Raw genomic sequence first — 17376 nt, forward strand, 5'->3', positions numbered from 1 at the left:
AAGACAGGCATATGTAACGATGACTTGGCACAGATAAAGTCGTGTCTTATTTATACTCTGTTCTACTGACAACAGGCCAGCGAAAAATCTAACAATCTACAGCAAAACCATCAATTATTATGGGCGTTATAACATAGGTGTGCAGCTGAACGAAACATACACGTCGAACCCCCCCAGACGATTTAAATCCCTGACGAAACATACACGACGAACCACGGCAACGGGTTAAGGAGCGTGAATAATCTTCATCTTTTCTTCTATGTGGAATGAACCAACCTGAAATGCGAATTCAATCTGCAGGAAAACAAAAAAAAACAAAACAAAACAAAAAAAAAAGAATCGAAATAATTAGTTTATTATTTATGATACACATCTAAATCTTTTTTACTAGAAAGCCGTCTGGAGACATTTGCTTTTGCCGATGCTTCAAACTTTGGTGAAAATGCGACACAGCATTATCATTAAATAAATTTGTAGTGCACATAGCCACTGCCTTATTAGGGTGATGCTTCTCAATGTACGATGCAACAGTTTCCCATACTTTCAGCATTTCTCTTATTGCACCAAAAGATCGTTGCTTTGCTGTTACCTCCTCCTCCTCCTCCTCTGACAAACTCTCCTCCATAACTTTTTGCTGTGAAACACAATGCAACTCCATAAGCTCTTCGGTGGTCAGCTCTTGGCTGTGTTCTTCCACAAGCTCATCGATATCATTGTTACCACCTCCAGCCCCATGATCTTGGCCAAAGACACAATCTCGTTGACTACAGGCTCCACAGGTACTATTTCAAACCCCTCAGAGTCACATTCGATTACGCAGTGCAAATTGTTGATGTGGACCGATTGTATGTGCGTGCTAGATCAGCCACGCTCACACCTCGTTCTCGCTTTTCAACGATTTTACGTTCCATTTCTACGGTTTTTTTTTATTCTCTTATGGCTGTCTTTTTGCGGCTTTTTCTTCAGGGACATTTTTGCAAGGGTTATTAAACTTTACACAGAAAAAATCACAAATAATATGTCTGAACACAAGTTTGGAAAAATGTGTGATCACAAGCGACACTAAGATGCTAGCGGAACGAGCGCTAAACACAGACTGATGTAGCAGGCGCACAATCCGGGACTTCCACTCTCATCACTCGTTATGCGAAATGTCGATCGCTAAGCATGTCATTTTTTTACAATTTGTTTTGCTCATTATGCAAATTACTCGTTATGAGAGGTATTCGTTAAGCGAGGTTCCACTGTATTCAGGGTTCACTTTCCTGATTCAAAAGTGATTGATAATTTGGATGATGGACAGGGTCAGCAAAACCTGGGCACTTGCTAAAGCAAGACGAACAGGGCACACTGGAACCTAGCCAAAGTCATAATTAACCAATCAAAAATCAGATAGGCACTGCATACTTTTACACCATTTAAGTCAGGAGGAACAGATGGAATTGTACCGGCATTTTTGCAGCATGGGGCAGAACGTTTAGTTCCACACCTGTGTCTCATATATATATAGAGCCTGCATGGCATATGGTTTCATCCCCATGGCCTGGAGGCAAGTTAATGTGATGTTTATTATAAAAGCCCGGGACTTTGATTATACAGAGGCTAAGGCTTATTATCGTATCAGCCTATCGCCTTCCGTGTTGAAAACAATGGAAAAAAATAGTGGATAGGTATATCAGAAATATAAAGGGTCTTAAGGAACCGACTCTCTTCAATAAGATAATCCAGCTCTCCAGCGATGTCAAGTACCTTGGTCTAGAATTAGACAATGGACTGACATGGAAAAAGCAGCTGAACAAAGCCATTAACAAAGCCTATACGGCTTTTTGGACATGCAGAAGCATGTTTGGTAAACCTTGGGGACTGCAGCCACACGTTATACATTGTATATACACTGTGGTTGTGAGACCCATAATTACTTATGGTGCCACAGTATGATGGCCCAGAGTTAAATTCAAGACAAGCAACACAGAACTTAGCAAATTGCAAAGGTTGGCTTGCTTAGGTATCACAGGAGCATTTCAAACATCTCCAACAGCTGCACTGGGGATACTCCTTGGACTCCCACCACTGCATGTACAGTTGGATGCAGAGGCCAGGGCAGGAATTTACCATCTCCAGTGAGGTGAACAATGGAAACCTAGATCCAATGGTTTCGGCCATGCACACATAACTCAGGACATGAAAAAGGAACCCATATTCAGATGGGGGTCTGACAAAATGATACTGAGACATGTATATGAGAAAACCCTTCACGGTCACATTTCCTGACAGGAGTGAATGGGAAGATGGGTTTCGGCCCGATAGAAAAAGGGGACTGATCTGGTATACAGATGGTTCCAAGACAAATAAGGGCACTGGAGCTGGTGTCTACTGCTATGGCACGAGGCGGAAACTTAGTTTCAGCCTTGGGCAGTACACGACAGTATTCCAGCCAGAAGTATATGCCATTAAAGCATGTATTATGGAGAATTTAGATAGGAACTATAGAAATAGGAACATCTACATTTTATCTTACAGCCAAGCTGCACTTAAAGCGCTTGACAAACACCAGATCAATTTAAACTGGTCTAGGATTGCCACCAAACCCTCATGGAACTGGCCAAACATAACAGGGTACAACTGATATGGGTGCCGGGGCATGAGGGTATTACTGGAAATGAAGCAGCAGACCAATTAGCTAAAATTGGAGCTGAACATCTGTTCATAGGACCTGAACCAGCCTGTGGCATCTCTCTAGGAGTTGCCAAACAGGCAATCAGGGACTGGACAAACATGCAACACAAGAAATACTGGGGATCCTTAATTGGACTCAGGCAAGCAAAGGGGCTCATACGAGGACCTTCTGCTAAAAGAGCGAATGAACTGTTGAAGCTCAACAGGAACCAGCTACGATGGGTGGTAGGACTACTTACAGGACACTGTCACCTCAAAGGACACCTGTTCAAACTGGGACTACGTGATAGTCCCACTTGTGAGAGGTGTCAGATAGAAAATGAAACAGCCACACACGTCCTGTGTGAACGTGAGGCTTTAGCTTATTTAAGACTACCGTCACTTGGGTCAGTACTTTATGGAACCAAGTGACTATTTTGACACCCCCACGTCCAAAATCCTGCGCTTCATCCGAAGCGTGGGGTTGCTGAGGGAATAACTAAAAAAGGAGAAGCATAATGGACCACTGAGGTCGAGGTGCAAGGGCCGAGAAGGCCTACCCCTCATACATTCATTCATTCATTCATCACAGGGTAAAATTGGTCTTAATTCTGTTAAGTAATTTGATATGTCACAGCATAACCTACTTAAGACAGAATATCTGAGCAGTTTTCTAATGTACTAACACAAACAGTAAAGAAAACTGCACAATACATTACTACGTATGCCTGTATTTATGATCCAAATCACAAGCCGGACTTTTATGCTACATATGTATACTATATGCTGTGGATTACACACTTTCAGTTTTCTTTCTTTCCTCCTTTCCTTACATCTTACTTTTCATCTACCCTTATCTCTTTCTTTGCTGTCTGTTCCTCTTACTTTCGGCCTCCTTGCCTTTTTTTTCTTTCTTCTCTTTCACAAAGGATGTTTCTTCTTAAATTTCCGGAAGAATAGTATAGGATAGAATTCACAAAAGAGATACAAATATTCATGTAAACTTTCAATTAAATTCTTGTCCTTCCTTTCCATTTCCATATAAAACATGTTATATTTATTAAATTCAATATAGTGGACTTTCATTTAATATGGGTCCCCTTTTATGCAAGCATTATTGTATTACAGAATCTTTTTACCTGTTACACTTTCAGAGCATGCTAAATTTATGGTGACCTCATTCAACATTTCATGACACATCAGCTTCCCTGAAAACTATGTTGACATAGAAAAAGACTTACCATTCGTATATATGGATTGTCGCCCAGACATGTCTGGCAAAGTATAGGAAACTCCTGAAAATGAAGAAAAATGAAAAGATGATGAAATATTCTAAAACAAAGCATAAGTAATTATTAAATGCACGAGTTAAAGGGGAAAGCATAAAAGATGCTGTGAAAGAGTGTCATGCATTAAATTCACATACACACTTCCCTCTTCACACTACATGCAATTCAGAAAACTTCCTTGTTACTAATAGTTACTATAGGATTCTGACGATGGTGTATAACACACTGATATGTTGGGTTTTTGGACTTTAATCATCGTCCTGGTTTTTAAGATAACAAATAAAAACACGTTTCGGAAACTGGATCTGTTTCCGTCCTCAGATGAAGGAAAACACCTATTCGGTTGGGTCCGTTAGAAAGAGCTAGCCTCAATCACCGGAACAAATCGTCCTGGTTTTTAAGATAAATAAAAACACGACGTTTCGGAAACTGGATCTGTTTCCGTCCTCAGGTGAAGGAAAACACCTATTCAGTTGGGTCCGTTAGAAAGAGCTAGCCTCAATCACTGGACTGGTGTCCAGTTTTCCTTCATACCTGAGGACGGAAACAGATCCAGTTTACGAAACGTCGTGTTTTTATTTGTTATCTTAAAAACCAGGACGATGGATAAAGTCCAAAAACCCAACATATCAGTGTTCCTTGTTACTGATATTTATTTTGACTATGCCAATACACTTAAGCTGTTACACAATGATTTCTAAACTTAAGTGAACCACCCACAGTGAGCCTCTCATTAGAAACCACCACCTTCATCGGTGTACATGATTATACCGAGTCAGATATAGCTTTTGCAGTCACTTATAACAAATATTTCTCGCCAAGAATTCAGTAACTGTTGGTGTATTTTCACAAGTTTCAGTCTTAATTAAATGTGCAGTATGTAAAAACGTTCCATACACTTAGTCTACAGCATTCATTTCATCATGAAGACAGCTTTTCTGTTGCAGAATATATTTCTGGCCCGCACTACCATATCTTTCTCATCACTGTCATCTGTGAAATACACAGGAAGGTTGAATGGTGATGTTAAATGCACCAAACTTTCTTTCCAGATAAAGATCGAATTACAGTGACTTCATAGTAGCATAAATCCAAACACGAGAGTTGCGTGGCAGCTAACGAACTTCTAATACAAGAACACACAACATACATTTCATGTGGCTACACTGTATTATCGTATTCAGAATATCCAAACATAATTATAAATGGCTGCTTACTTACGGCATCCTCCCAATTCTGCCTATTGTACGTATTTGTTGTCTTCGACGTCGCCATTGCTCAATTGTACTATAACCGCTTTTATTCTGATAGGTTACAGAGTTTACAGAGAATGGTTTACAGTCAGAATCACAGATCATCCGAATAACAGTAGTCACGGGTTACTATGTAGTACAGAAGTATTTTTCTTTAACATTTCTATCGTCCGGTGTTCTAGAAACTGGAGAAACGTGTGGGAACTGCCCACATTCAAGCAAATGTTACAGTGATAACGCAAGTATCATTGCTTGGCAACAGCGAGTACACAGCTGTTGCTGGGCAATGATTCTTGCGTTATCACTGTAACATTTGCTTGAATGCGGGCAGTTCCCACAGATTTTACTCATTTGTACTATTACTTTGAGAATAAGTCACCGACAACAGTTCTAAGTCCCAATCACAGATCATCCGAATAACGATAGTCACGAATTACTGAGTATTACTGGGTTTTTGGACTTTGTTCACCGTCCGGTATTCTGCAAACTACATAGAGAAGCACAACCTTTTGGGAACTGATCTGTTTCCGTCCTCAGGGTCCTCAGGCACCTTCTCTGTTAGGTCCCATTGGGGGAGTGCACACCAAGGAAACTGACATCCGCAATCTCCGAGAAATGGCGCCGATTTCAAGCAGGCACACACTGAGGAACTTAACGTTTGCTTAGTTGCTCACATCATAAGTGTGTATGTTCTTCCGACGTAATGCATGATTGTATATTTTAATTTCGTGCGCTTACATTCTGCAGTGGAAGATAATAATATTGATCCTGTCATAATACAGTGGTAGCTCAGACCGGTTGAGACGGCGTGAGATGAGAGGACCACCACCATATATAGTTGGAAATATTTGGATGTTAAATAATGGGTCAATTTATTTTAAGCAGGAAATAACGCGTTCACAGGCGATACGAAATTTTGACATAAAGTGCAACAATTTTAGCAAGTCAGAAGACACCTGAAGATGGCTGTATACAGCAGAACCATGTAATGTGGAAGAAGGGCGACTATATAAGTTGCATTTAAGACGAAAATATATGTGAAATAAATTATATATTAAAAAGGATGCATCCGTTCTTCTGTGACAATTTAAACTGAAGCGCTTATATTGTTTTGAAAGAACTTAACCTGGATCCAAACTCCTTTGTCTCCTAAGAAATTTTTTCCTAACCCAAATCTATTTTGTCCTGCCAAGCATAGTCTGGGTGGCGTTTGTCATATAAACCAGGCTCTTGCTCAGTTAACTGCACAAAAACAAAATTAGCTGCTTCGTCAACCTTTTGTGTCACCTCAACAAAGAAATCACTGAAGCCCATTACAGAAGAGCTAATACTAAGAAACTGCGCAGCAACACAATTGTGTGAAGACTGCCATGCTCCATTGCCTAGAAACTGAGTTTCTCAGTCTCTCCACTATTTGCACTGCCGTTTCCTCAGTTTGCGCTGCTCCATTGACTAACATGTGTTCAACTCTGGTTGATAACATTCTCAAAAATTGCGGTTGTCAGTTTCCTTGGTGTGCCCTCAGCCTTAGGAGTTCACTCATGAAAACCAGGCCGGAAAGAGATCCGCAACAGACGCACAGTGCATCTACAGTATTCCCTGTGAATGTGGCAGATCTACATTGGCAAAACAGGCAGACCTCTAGCTGTGGGGCCCCATGAAAACAGGCACATTCTCCAAGAGGGTCTTCTAGAAAAATCAAAATTAGCCCAACATGCCTATGAAGAGGGTTATAGGGTAGGCTGGAATTTTGGAAATTGAAAGTAACAACTGGTATAGAAAAACTGTGAATCGGTCCATATGACATGTTCCAATCCTTATCAGCCAGCCTAGTTTGGACATTTCTCTTACCTGGATCCCCTTCATCAGCAATGAGGTTTCTAACTCACAGAGAAGATTCTTCATGGGTTTCCTTGAGGTTTTAGTCAGGCAGGTATAACTACAAGGTGTCCCCCAAAAGTCATGAAATATATATATATATATTAAATTTATTGATGATCTCGGTACAAAGTGTTAATATTCTTCAAAGTAGTGTCCATGAGCATCTACACATTTCTTCCACCGACTCTCCCATGCCCGGTACGCCCCCTCAAAGGCCTCAACGGGAACCTCATTTAAAGCTGTTGTTACGGCCGCTTGGATGGCCTGAATGCTTTCAAAACGGCGTCCTTTGAGTGCAGTCTTGATCCTCGGGAACAAAAAGAAGTCGGCCGGAGCTAGGTCGGGGCTGTACAGTGGCTGCGGCAGCGTTGCCACGTGGTGCTTTGCCAGGAACTCATGGATGAGCAGAGACGTGTGGCCAGGCGCATTGTCATGATGCAGCCGCCAGTTAGCTGCGATGTCTTTTCGCACGCCGATGACCCTTTTCCTTAATCTTTCTAGAACATCCACGTAGTAGGGAGCGTTGATGGTCTGTCCTTGGGGTAAAAACTCTTTGTGGACCACACCCGTGGCGTCGAAAAAGACGATGAGCATTGTTTTCACTTTGATTTGCTCATCTCCTTAAACTTCGTCACCCACCTTGTAACTTGCACATATGATAGAGCAGACTCCCCGTTGGCTTGCTTAAGCAGTTCGTGAGTTTCGGCAGCTTTTTTTTTTGAGCTTTGTGCAGAACTTGACCGCCCAATGTTGTTCGAAAGTATCCGCCATCGTGCGCCGTGACGTCACAAAACACAGGTGCACTAAATCAGCGATACTGACGCCTCCGATGCTCGAGCAGACTGACCTTGGCGCGCTGTGAAGCTAAAGGCCTCCCCCCCTAACCCAACCGGTCCCAGCGCGCTCCGACCAGTAGGAGCGCGGGCAAGAAATACATTTCATGACTTTTGGACACACCTTGTATGATCTACATACTTAAGGTTACACATCACAGGCAGTAATGACGTAATCCTCAATGAGGTTGGCCAAACTATGGCTCTCTCTCTGGTGGGGGCGCATCATGGACCAGGGGATGCATCGGACACAGCTTTGGGACATCTCCTCCTCCTGCTGGGCAAAGGCAGTCTCTGGGTCTCGATTAGTAACATAGACTGAGAGTGTTAGATAACAGTACGCCGAGGAGAATATTTGGATTAAAGGGGGATGAGATAGGAGGTTGGAAAAAACTGCATCATGAAGAGTTTCATAACTTGTGCTCTTCACCAAGTGTAATTAGAATGATTATGTCAAGGAGGATGAGGTAAGCTGGACATGTAGCACGAATGGATGATAAGAGGAATATATACGTGTATATATACTATATATAGGATTTTGGTGGGAAAGCCAGCAGGAAAGATACCGCTAGGAAGACCTAAACATAGGTGTGAGAATAACATTAGGATGGATCTTAAAGAGATATAGGATGGGGTGTTATGGATTGAATTGATCTGGCTCAGGACAGGGACCAGTGGAGGGCTCCTGTGAACATGGTAATGAACCTTCAAGTTCCATAAAATGTTTAGAAATTCTTGAATAGCTGTGAAAATGGCAGCTTCTCAAGAAAGGCTCAGCTCCATGGAGTTAGTTCATCTTCTGTTGATATTACAAACAACCCTCATTTTACCTTCGCTGACTTTTTTAATGTTCCTTCCATTTCTCATTCTGATGTTATGGAGGTGATTCAATGTCTCACCTCATCAAAGCGTGTCTGTCCAGATGAAATTCCCAGTTTTATTATTAAAGGCTGTTTCCAAGACTTTTTGCCCCTCTTTTCAGACAAATTTCTAATATTACAGGGTGTCCAGATGAAAGCTATCCAAAATAATTATATCTCAGAAAGAATTTATTATACACATTTATGGGTTACACCATTACATAGGAAAAGTATCAAAGTTTTCTTTTTCTGAGTATATAACTTTTTCAATAAATTTCAATGTCGGCTCCCTTGGTGGTATGATAAATATCCAGATGATATTCTACCTCATTGCACATTGCTTGAAGCATAATTGGTGTTACTGTAGCCACAGCGTCCCTTATGCAAGCTTCAAGTTTTGAAGGTCATTGAACTTAGCCTGGTAGACAATATTCTCCACATAACTCCACAAGAGAAAATCCAGTGGAGTTAAATCTGGTGACCTAGGAGGCGAAGAAATTGGTCCACCTCTGCTGATCCATCTCCCAGCCATCTCTCTGTCCAGGTGATTCCTAACATGGTGGCACCCATTCTTGTTGGAGGATAGTTTGAGGTAATAACTGGGACAGTGCATACAGCTCCAGCATGTCCAAGTATGAACATCCCATCACAGTCTTTTCCGAAAAGAAAAACGGTCCAATCAACTTATCTTGCATTAAGCCGGCCCCCATGTTCATTTTGGGGCTGCTTCTCTCCAATTCACTTGTGACATGTGGATTTTGACTGCCCCAAATCCTGCACTTGTACCTGTTTGCAATTCCACTGACCTGGAACGTTGCCTCATCTGAGAAGCACACTTGGCAGAGGAAATTGGATGGTGCGTCAATTCTACCTAGCAGACACAATGACAGTTCTCAGCATCTAGTGAAAAGGCAGATTTGACAGTTTGGTATTTCACCACATATGCAACAAGAACGGTGGAAATTTTACTGATATTAAAAAAATTATGACCTTCCTGAACTGTATTGACCCCTGAGCCCCCCACACAATCAGGCAGAACCACCAATGTGAGCAACTGAAAGACTAAACATACAACTATCACACTGACCTGGACACCACACAAGAGCTGCAAACATACTTTCCTCTTCCATGCCATTCTTACAGCCACGTCTTAAAATAGCTGTTGACATGGGCTAAAATATTGACATCATCAGTGACTATCCTAACTAGAGTGCTGCCACATTTGAACAAGAACTTCATAAGAAGGTGGCTTGTTGGGAACAAGTAAATTCCAACATGGAAAAAATCTGGAAAAAATATTAATTCATTACAAGAAATGTTAGTTAACAGTACAATCAAAATGAAAACATGCTCATTATATCCACAACCAGATTTCTGGTGCTTTAGTAATGATATTCACTAAATTCATTAAACTAAGAAGCAAATCCACCATTCATAAAACTTGATAACTATCATGCATAGAGACTAATTCAGAGCTAATGTCTTGTAACTGCCAAATATTGTATTAAATTTATATTGTTACGAACTTGATAACAAGTAATTGACTATATTAATGCAGTTTTATATAACCATCTTTAGAAATAATTTATTCAAGATGCACCTTAAAACCACTGAATAAGCATAAAGGAATACACACTTAATTAAATACACAATTCTAAGCAGAAGTCAGAAGTGTACTTTCATGCCCTGTTCCTTCGTAGTCCCACAGCTCTTTATTTATTATTATTGTTACTACTACTACTACTACTACTACTACTACTACTACTACTACTGTTGTTGTTATCATCATTTTATTTTATTTTTGTAGCAGACTTCTTACTTAAATACAAATTCTATCTGCTCACTCACCTCCATTTTTAATGAAACTTAAAAATGTTCACAATATCTCTTTAATTTAAAATAACATTCAAATCACATCAATTCCTACATGTTTCAGTCTTACTTGGCCATCTTCAGGCAACTGTTCACTTTTTTAAACCATCACACTGCACTACATCTATATACAAGTATTTCCATGTTACTGCATTATCATTGTTCAAACTAAAATACATTTTTTTTGAGAACTAAACTCTCTCTCCAGTCTGCGATATTTTCCTTTTGTGGCATCCATGTCTGTTCTCATGAGATGGGCGTATGCCTATCCATATTAAATTTTTCAGATATAACCTCGAAGTTTTGCACTGTTGCCATTTTTGTAACTGTTCATTTATAAATAATATTTCCTACATAACTTTAGGCTATTTATGATCTACCACCATACCAAATTTCACATGTCAGGTTCCTATGGGTCATTAGATATCCCATGAAACCAAATGATACAGAAACAATTTACAAGGCTGCCATAATGGTATTTGCCATACTTAATACTGAAGAAAGTTCCATATTTATCAAAGATCTATCATACAAGTATATCATTTCAGGACTATAAATGAAGTGACTACTGATGCTCCTGCTTCTCAAGTTTGTACATCTCTTATGTTGTTATTACTGATTTTAAGAAATTAATAAATATCACAGGGTGGCCTTCAATAGCATAACATTCATAGCAAGTTCCATGAAGATCAATCAACTGGTCCAAAAGTCTAAGGGGGCATGTATGTGCATGGGGACCCATGCACATGCATGCATTCGCGTGCACACAGAGCACAATAATCAAATAAGCCTATCTCTTTCCCTAAGAAAGGAAAGTACAGTAAAATGTCTGTCCATGCTATGTATCTTATCATTGTGTTGCTCATCTGAGCAACAGCAACAAAAAAGTTCTATTTCTCCCAGCTAACTATATCATCCAGCCACAGCCTCCATTACAGAAAGCAGCTGATTTCAAAGACTGCACCATGATAGAGTGGGGGGGAAACTGCTCCAAGATGCTGCACAGATGAAGGTAGATATATTGTTTGCGGTGCACTTCACAGTAAAATCTTGAACACTGATAACACATACTACAATAAAAAAATGCTTTGTGAAGTGTGGTTTCTCGACTGATCAGGTCAGCAGCAATTATATCTGTGCAGTCAAATTCACTGAAGATGAAGAGGGTGACTGAAACAGATTACAATCTCTTGGAGGGCAGTCTGAGGACTACTAGATATGTGACAGTGTTGTTGAGGTCTGTGCAGCCTGAGGTGTAGACCAGATCTCAGATCAACATTTGCCTAGGCCAGAAGAGGAAGTTGCAAAATATAAAGCAATATTCTTGGATGCACTGTAAGGAATGGAATCAACCAGAAATAAATTATACTCATTGATAGCTAAGGGAGAAAAGAAACAAAAGACTGACTGGTTGAAGAAACAGTGTAACTAAGTATATACCATATTTGCCAGTCATTTCCGGCAAATTCTGGGATAGTACATTGAAACAGGCCATGACCCCTTCCTCCCACATCCATTCCAATCACCAGTTATAATCACCATCTCATCCCACACAACAGTAGATGAAACATTGAAAAATAAACGAAGAACCATATTTTCATTTATATTTAGTGTTCAAACATGTATATTTTAAATGGTATTCCAAAGTTATGGTATAAAGAAGGCCACAGTTTTCTTTATGTTGTAACATTTGTATTTTCTTGATTTTACACACCTCGATCTTACATTTGTTTTAGGAGTTTCCTTAAAAAGTGTAAAATTGAGGTTTCAGTGTAATGTTTTATTTTATGTTATCTGGTCTCAGCATTTAACTTTTGTGCATAATTTACTAAGTTTCTAGGGGGGGGGACTTGTGCCATGTCTAATATTTTGGGGGGACTCACCCCCTTACTGCAAATAGGTTCTGCTGATAATGCATCACACATGAACAGATAAAAGAAATGCTCTGAAAAATTAAAGAGATATGACATAATTTGGGAATGGATGATATTACCAACATAATGAAGAACTTAATTAACTAGTATGTTAGGTAGCTAAATTATGATAGGCTGGGCATACGGTATGATTGGGGGAAACAAGAAATAAATACAGACTACTACTGGGAACTTACTGGTAAGCAAGTCACTTTGAAGGTTGAGAAAGAGATAGATAATAACATTAAACACATCTTAGGGAAGCAGGTTGTGAGGCAAAGAACTGGACTGAAATGAATCAGGAATGTGTCCAGTGGTAGACTTTCATATCAGTAGCATCGATGTCTGGATTTCTTTAACAGTGAACTGAGTTATAAAATGGCAACAAAACTTATATTGTATTGTCAGACACATTACCTTTATTTTCTTCAACAATACATTCATGTAATTCTTCATAAAGTTTTGCTCTCAAATCTTCCCTGGATTGTTGCAGCACGCAGACAGATGTAAATGCTGCATTGCTTACTGTAAGAGATTCCTCTTCAAGAGAATTCCACAGACTGTGAAACAGAGCTCTTCTCCATACAACTGATGCAGAAATAAATTCATCTGGTGAACAAGAATAACACAAGAATCAGGATAGCAGTATAGTGACTAAGCTATTAGCAGGGCATATACGTTGTGCGTTCAAGTTCTAAGGTCTCCGATTTTTTTTCTCACACAATAACCATACAAACAATTTGAAACTTCTGTCACTTTTCAACGTAATCTCCCTGCAGCCATACACATTTTTCACAACGTCGACACCTTGATTCCATGGCCGCTATGAACGCTTCTGTAGAAGTCTGTTTTTACCACTGGAAAATCGCGCTTTGTTTCAGGATTGAAAAACGGCATCCATGTCTCATCCATTGTCACAACTGATGAAAACAAAGTCCCATTCATGCCTTCATCACGTGTCAACATCGCCTGGCAAATTGCCATGCACAGCCTTGTGGTTGTCCACCAGCATTTGTGGCACCCACCTGGAGGACATTCGCAGGTCTTCATGCAGGACTGTGTGCACAGATCCCACAGAAATGCCAACTTTGGAGGCAATGTTTTCCACACTCAATCGGCGATCCTCCAAAACAACTTTCTCAACTCGGTCGAACATGTTGTCAGACCAGCTGGTGCAAGGCCGAGATTGTTTTGATTCGTTGTCACACGACATTCGGCCTTCTTTGAACTGTCACACCCACAAACGTACATTTTTCACATTCATGACACCATCACCACATCTCACTCAACTGGCGATGAATTTCAATGCGTGTCACGCCACGCAAGTGGAGAAAACGAATGATTACTCGCTCTTATTGTAACGAAAATGTTGCCGTTTTAAGTATCAAAAACACCGCTCACTCTCGTTGCCACCACTAGAGTTCTGTGTGCTGTACAGTACTGCCTTCTCTGTCACGCATTCACAAAGAGTGCACACATATTTTAAACTAAAACGCATATGTCTATCTGCTCCCAGTCCTGAGAAAAAAAATCAGAGACTTTAGAACTTGAACGCCCCTCGTACAGAGTGACTCTGGGGCTCACCTGCTCTCCTGTTCAATAGGTATAATTGTGTGGTGCTTAATTAAGCATAGGGAAAACTTTGCCTTTATTTTACAAGAATGTAAGTCAAGCATATGTTCATTTCAGACAATATACATTGTTGGTAGCAGAATATGTTTCAATCCCTGATCCTTTTTCCAAAAGTAGGACAGTAGTACTGCCAGCAGTGCAAGACCAGAACATGGCACAGAGTACACATATATTGATCTGCTGTCCTGTTCAACCATATGCAAGCTTTAATACTCGATGGTATCACACAGAATCGATAACATAACTCACACAGTTCATTCCACTAAAGTGAAGCCAATCTGGACTTCCCTTCTTGCAGTCACAAGCATTTGGCTTCCTTAATATTGTAGTGTGTAGACATATTACTGCAAAACTAACAATGAAGTATCATCTGCTACTGTGCAACAGATTCTTAAAGTGGATATATGAAGCCATTACTGAGTAACACCTTTGCAAACAAACATGTTCTCACATAAATGATTGGAGTACATCAATCAACAGTGTCTTCTATGCAATCTGTGCCAAGATGTTCTCAGGATGACAACTGCAACAAAAGTCGAGAGAGTTATAAGGGAGTCTAGGAAGAGAAGACTTAGTTGGTGCAGTTAAGAACCAGCATGCAGTGAAGTGAGGACAGAAGCTGAAGAATCTCCTGTGTTAGAAGCATGTACCATGGAATGACTGGTGAAGACACAGCAGACTGAAAAGACTTAGTGTGTGCTGCAGATATTTGTAAAGTGTGGAGATCAGGAAATGGCGCTACAACTATATGTAGTCACGAGATGTGTGTTAATCATCATCATCAGTAATCTGTCAGACGACAGGTCCACAGTCTCTTCCAAAACAATTCCTCCACTTAATGCGATCTAGAGCTTTCTCCTTCAAATGACAGTATCCTCTTCTGTCCCCAAGGTCATCCAGCATCTTCTTACGTCTTCCTGTCACTTCTATCCGCCCCTCTATCTTTCCTTCAATAACTATGGTCAATAAATCCAATCTCCAATCCAAACCCCATCTATTATCACTCCTTCTTGTGATAATATTATGAAATTCATATGTTCAAGCACTGTGAACTGATTATGTGCATTAGTGAGAGTTTACTGAACTCTAAATCTCAGATAAAGAAAGTTGGGAGGAAAACTGGTTCAAGTTTATCTCTTATACTTACCATGTACTGGTAGTGGTTGAAAAAAGTCTGGTAAATCCAAACTTAATGGCTCCAAAGTGCACATATGGCACACATTATGAATGCTAAAGTCAGCACTGAAAGTGAATTAAAATCCACAATTTAAATATAATACAATTTACACAATTAATTTAAGTTCAACTTATACCTTATCATGCATTCAAGGATCTATTCTGTAAGTACTAAGAGTTCAGTCCATAACACATACACACACCCACACACCCCTATAAAGTCAGGTAGGAGGAAGACTATTTTGATTATTACCAACTGTAAGAGACTCTAACAATCTTTGAGTGTGTGTGGAACACCACTGCTCATTGTTGAATACAGCCTTAAATACAAGCACAGAAATGTATGCATTGCATCTCTTCCATTAATTTATCATAAAAACCATAGAACTTTCAGGAAACATGTACTGGACATGAAATAGGTTCCTCTCAACAATTCCTGCTCAAAACATTTTTTGCCATAATAAATACTCAGCAAATTATGTTAGAGGCATGCAGAAAATCACAAGTTCTTCATCTAAAATGGTCATTAAACTGTCCAGCCTAAATTTAAACTGAAAAGCCTCAACAGTCTTTCATAAAATTCTCTAGTATCAAATTTCATGACAATCTGTTCATCAACAACATAGTTTTTACATGCATACAGACAGAATGATTTTAATAGGTGCTCTGCAAGGATTTGAACAAGTGTAGAGTACATAAAAAGAATTTTTAATTATAAAATATGCAGTAAATAACACTGCTTGAAATTAAACATACCGGACTTGTATGACAGCAGGATAAGGCTTGTAAAGGAAACATTCAATGTCCACAATATGTGGTGATTCAGAATATTCAGAAGAATTCTTCACTGCATAATGGCCAATCATAATTGGTTCAATTCTACCCCAAGCCTCTGGAGCAGTGAAGAAAATGGCAAGGGCTGAAACAAAATTACAGATTTCTAGAAGGTGCAAGAGAAGTATCAGGATCATTTCACAGCTCTGAATGCAAAACTTATTTCTTTTATGATAACACAAAAATATAAAATAGTTTACTACATGTGTAGGTTACACATTACATTACATTACATTACACATTATAAAAGTGCTCTATAATGAAGGATATACAGTGCAACCACAACATGAGAATTAATGGCATTGGTAAAAATGCCCATTCTAATAGCTAGTTATAATATCCAGAAAAGATTGAAATACACAATCTTCAGGCTCATTGAATCTACAAATGTAATATCCAATGTCTTCACTATCAAGTTGTACCTGCTGTTTAATAGTCTGATCTGCCGCCATGACATGTCTCTGCGCCTCAGTACAACACTCAGAACTAACCTGGACTGAGGAAACTTAGTTTTGCCTCATTCACTAGAGCATACACATCACCCATCGCATAATCAAGATATGGAGTTCATCTTATATCATTAGTACCTACAAGGGTCGTACTGAAAGTCATGAGCAACAATTTTTTGTAAAGTAACATGCTTTATTATTGACAAACCAAATACACCACCTCAACCTACAGACTTTTCTTTATTTTTCCACATAATCGCCACTTCTTTATACACATTTCTCCCAGCGTTCTGGGAGTTTGAAAATTCCCCTTCTGTAAAATTCCGTTCCAGCCATCCAAAGACACTGACGCACTGCTTTCTGAATTGCCTCCCTTGTCTCAAAACATTGTCCATGCAGCTGATCCTTCACAAATCCAAAAAGATGGTAGTTGAAGGGTGCCAGATCAGAGCTATTGGAGGGGTGTGGAAGAACTTCCCACCCCATCTTTGCAATTGCTTCCAATGTGAGGCGAGCGGCGTGGGGGCAAGCGTTGTCATGCAGGATGATGATGTTTCGTACCGGACGTTTATCGCGCAATGCACGACGGAGCTTGTGCAGCGTCTGGACATAACGAGCAGCACTGATGGTTTGCCCAGGTTCCTGGAATTCGGCCAGAATAAACCCTCTGCATCCTAGAAGACTGTGCCCATCACCTTCGCAGCTGATGCCACTGTCTTTGCCTTCTTT

General features: G+C 39.9%; 2 protein-coding genes across 4 annotated transcripts in view; both read right to left on the bottom strand.

Annotated features, from left to right (window-relative positions):
• Positions 1–5497, bottom strand: part of LOC111870703 (pre-mRNA-splicing factor RBM22) — a 26095-nt gene extending 20598 nt beyond the window's left edge. The window contains exons 1-2 of one of the 3 annotated variants that reach the window (XM_023863177.1): positions 5166–5497; positions 3897–3950 (exon numbers count right to left, since the gene is read on the bottom strand). In XM_023863177.1, coding sequence (XP_023718945.1) covers positions 3897–3950; positions 5166–5219 — 108 coding nt within the window. In that variant the 5' untranslated portion in view covers positions 5220–5497. Of the gene's footprint in view, positions 1–3896; positions 3951–4841; positions 4982–5161 lie in introns of those variants that run through there. The other 2 variants (XM_023863178.1, XM_023863179.2) reach the window with 2 other exon arrangements.
• Positions 5498–9549: 4052 nt separating this feature from the next.
• Positions 9550–17376, bottom strand: part of LOC111870702 (AP-5 complex subunit beta-1) — a 51978-nt gene continuing 44151 nt past the window's right edge. The window contains exons 16-20 of the mRNA XM_023863168.2: positions 16121–16283; positions 15336–15430; positions 12974–13165; positions 9859–10057; positions 9550–9642 (exon numbers count right to left, since the gene is read on the bottom strand). Of these exons, the coding sequence (XP_023718936.2) occupies positions 9909–10057; positions 12974–13165; positions 15336–15430; positions 16121–16283 (599 nt within the window). The 3' untranslated portion in view covers positions 9550–9642; positions 9859–9908. The remainder of the gene's footprint in view (positions 9643–9858; positions 10058–12973; positions 13166–15335; positions 15431–16120; positions 16284–17376) is intronic.

The sequence above is a fragment of the Cryptotermes secundus genome, unplaced genomic scaffold, assembly GCF_002891405.2.
Source record: "Cryptotermes secundus unplaced genomic scaffold, Csec_1.0 scaffold59, whole genome shotgun sequence".
NCBI classification, from domain to species: Eukaryota; Metazoa; Arthropoda; class Insecta; order Blattodea; family Kalotermitidae; genus Cryptotermes; species Cryptotermes secundus.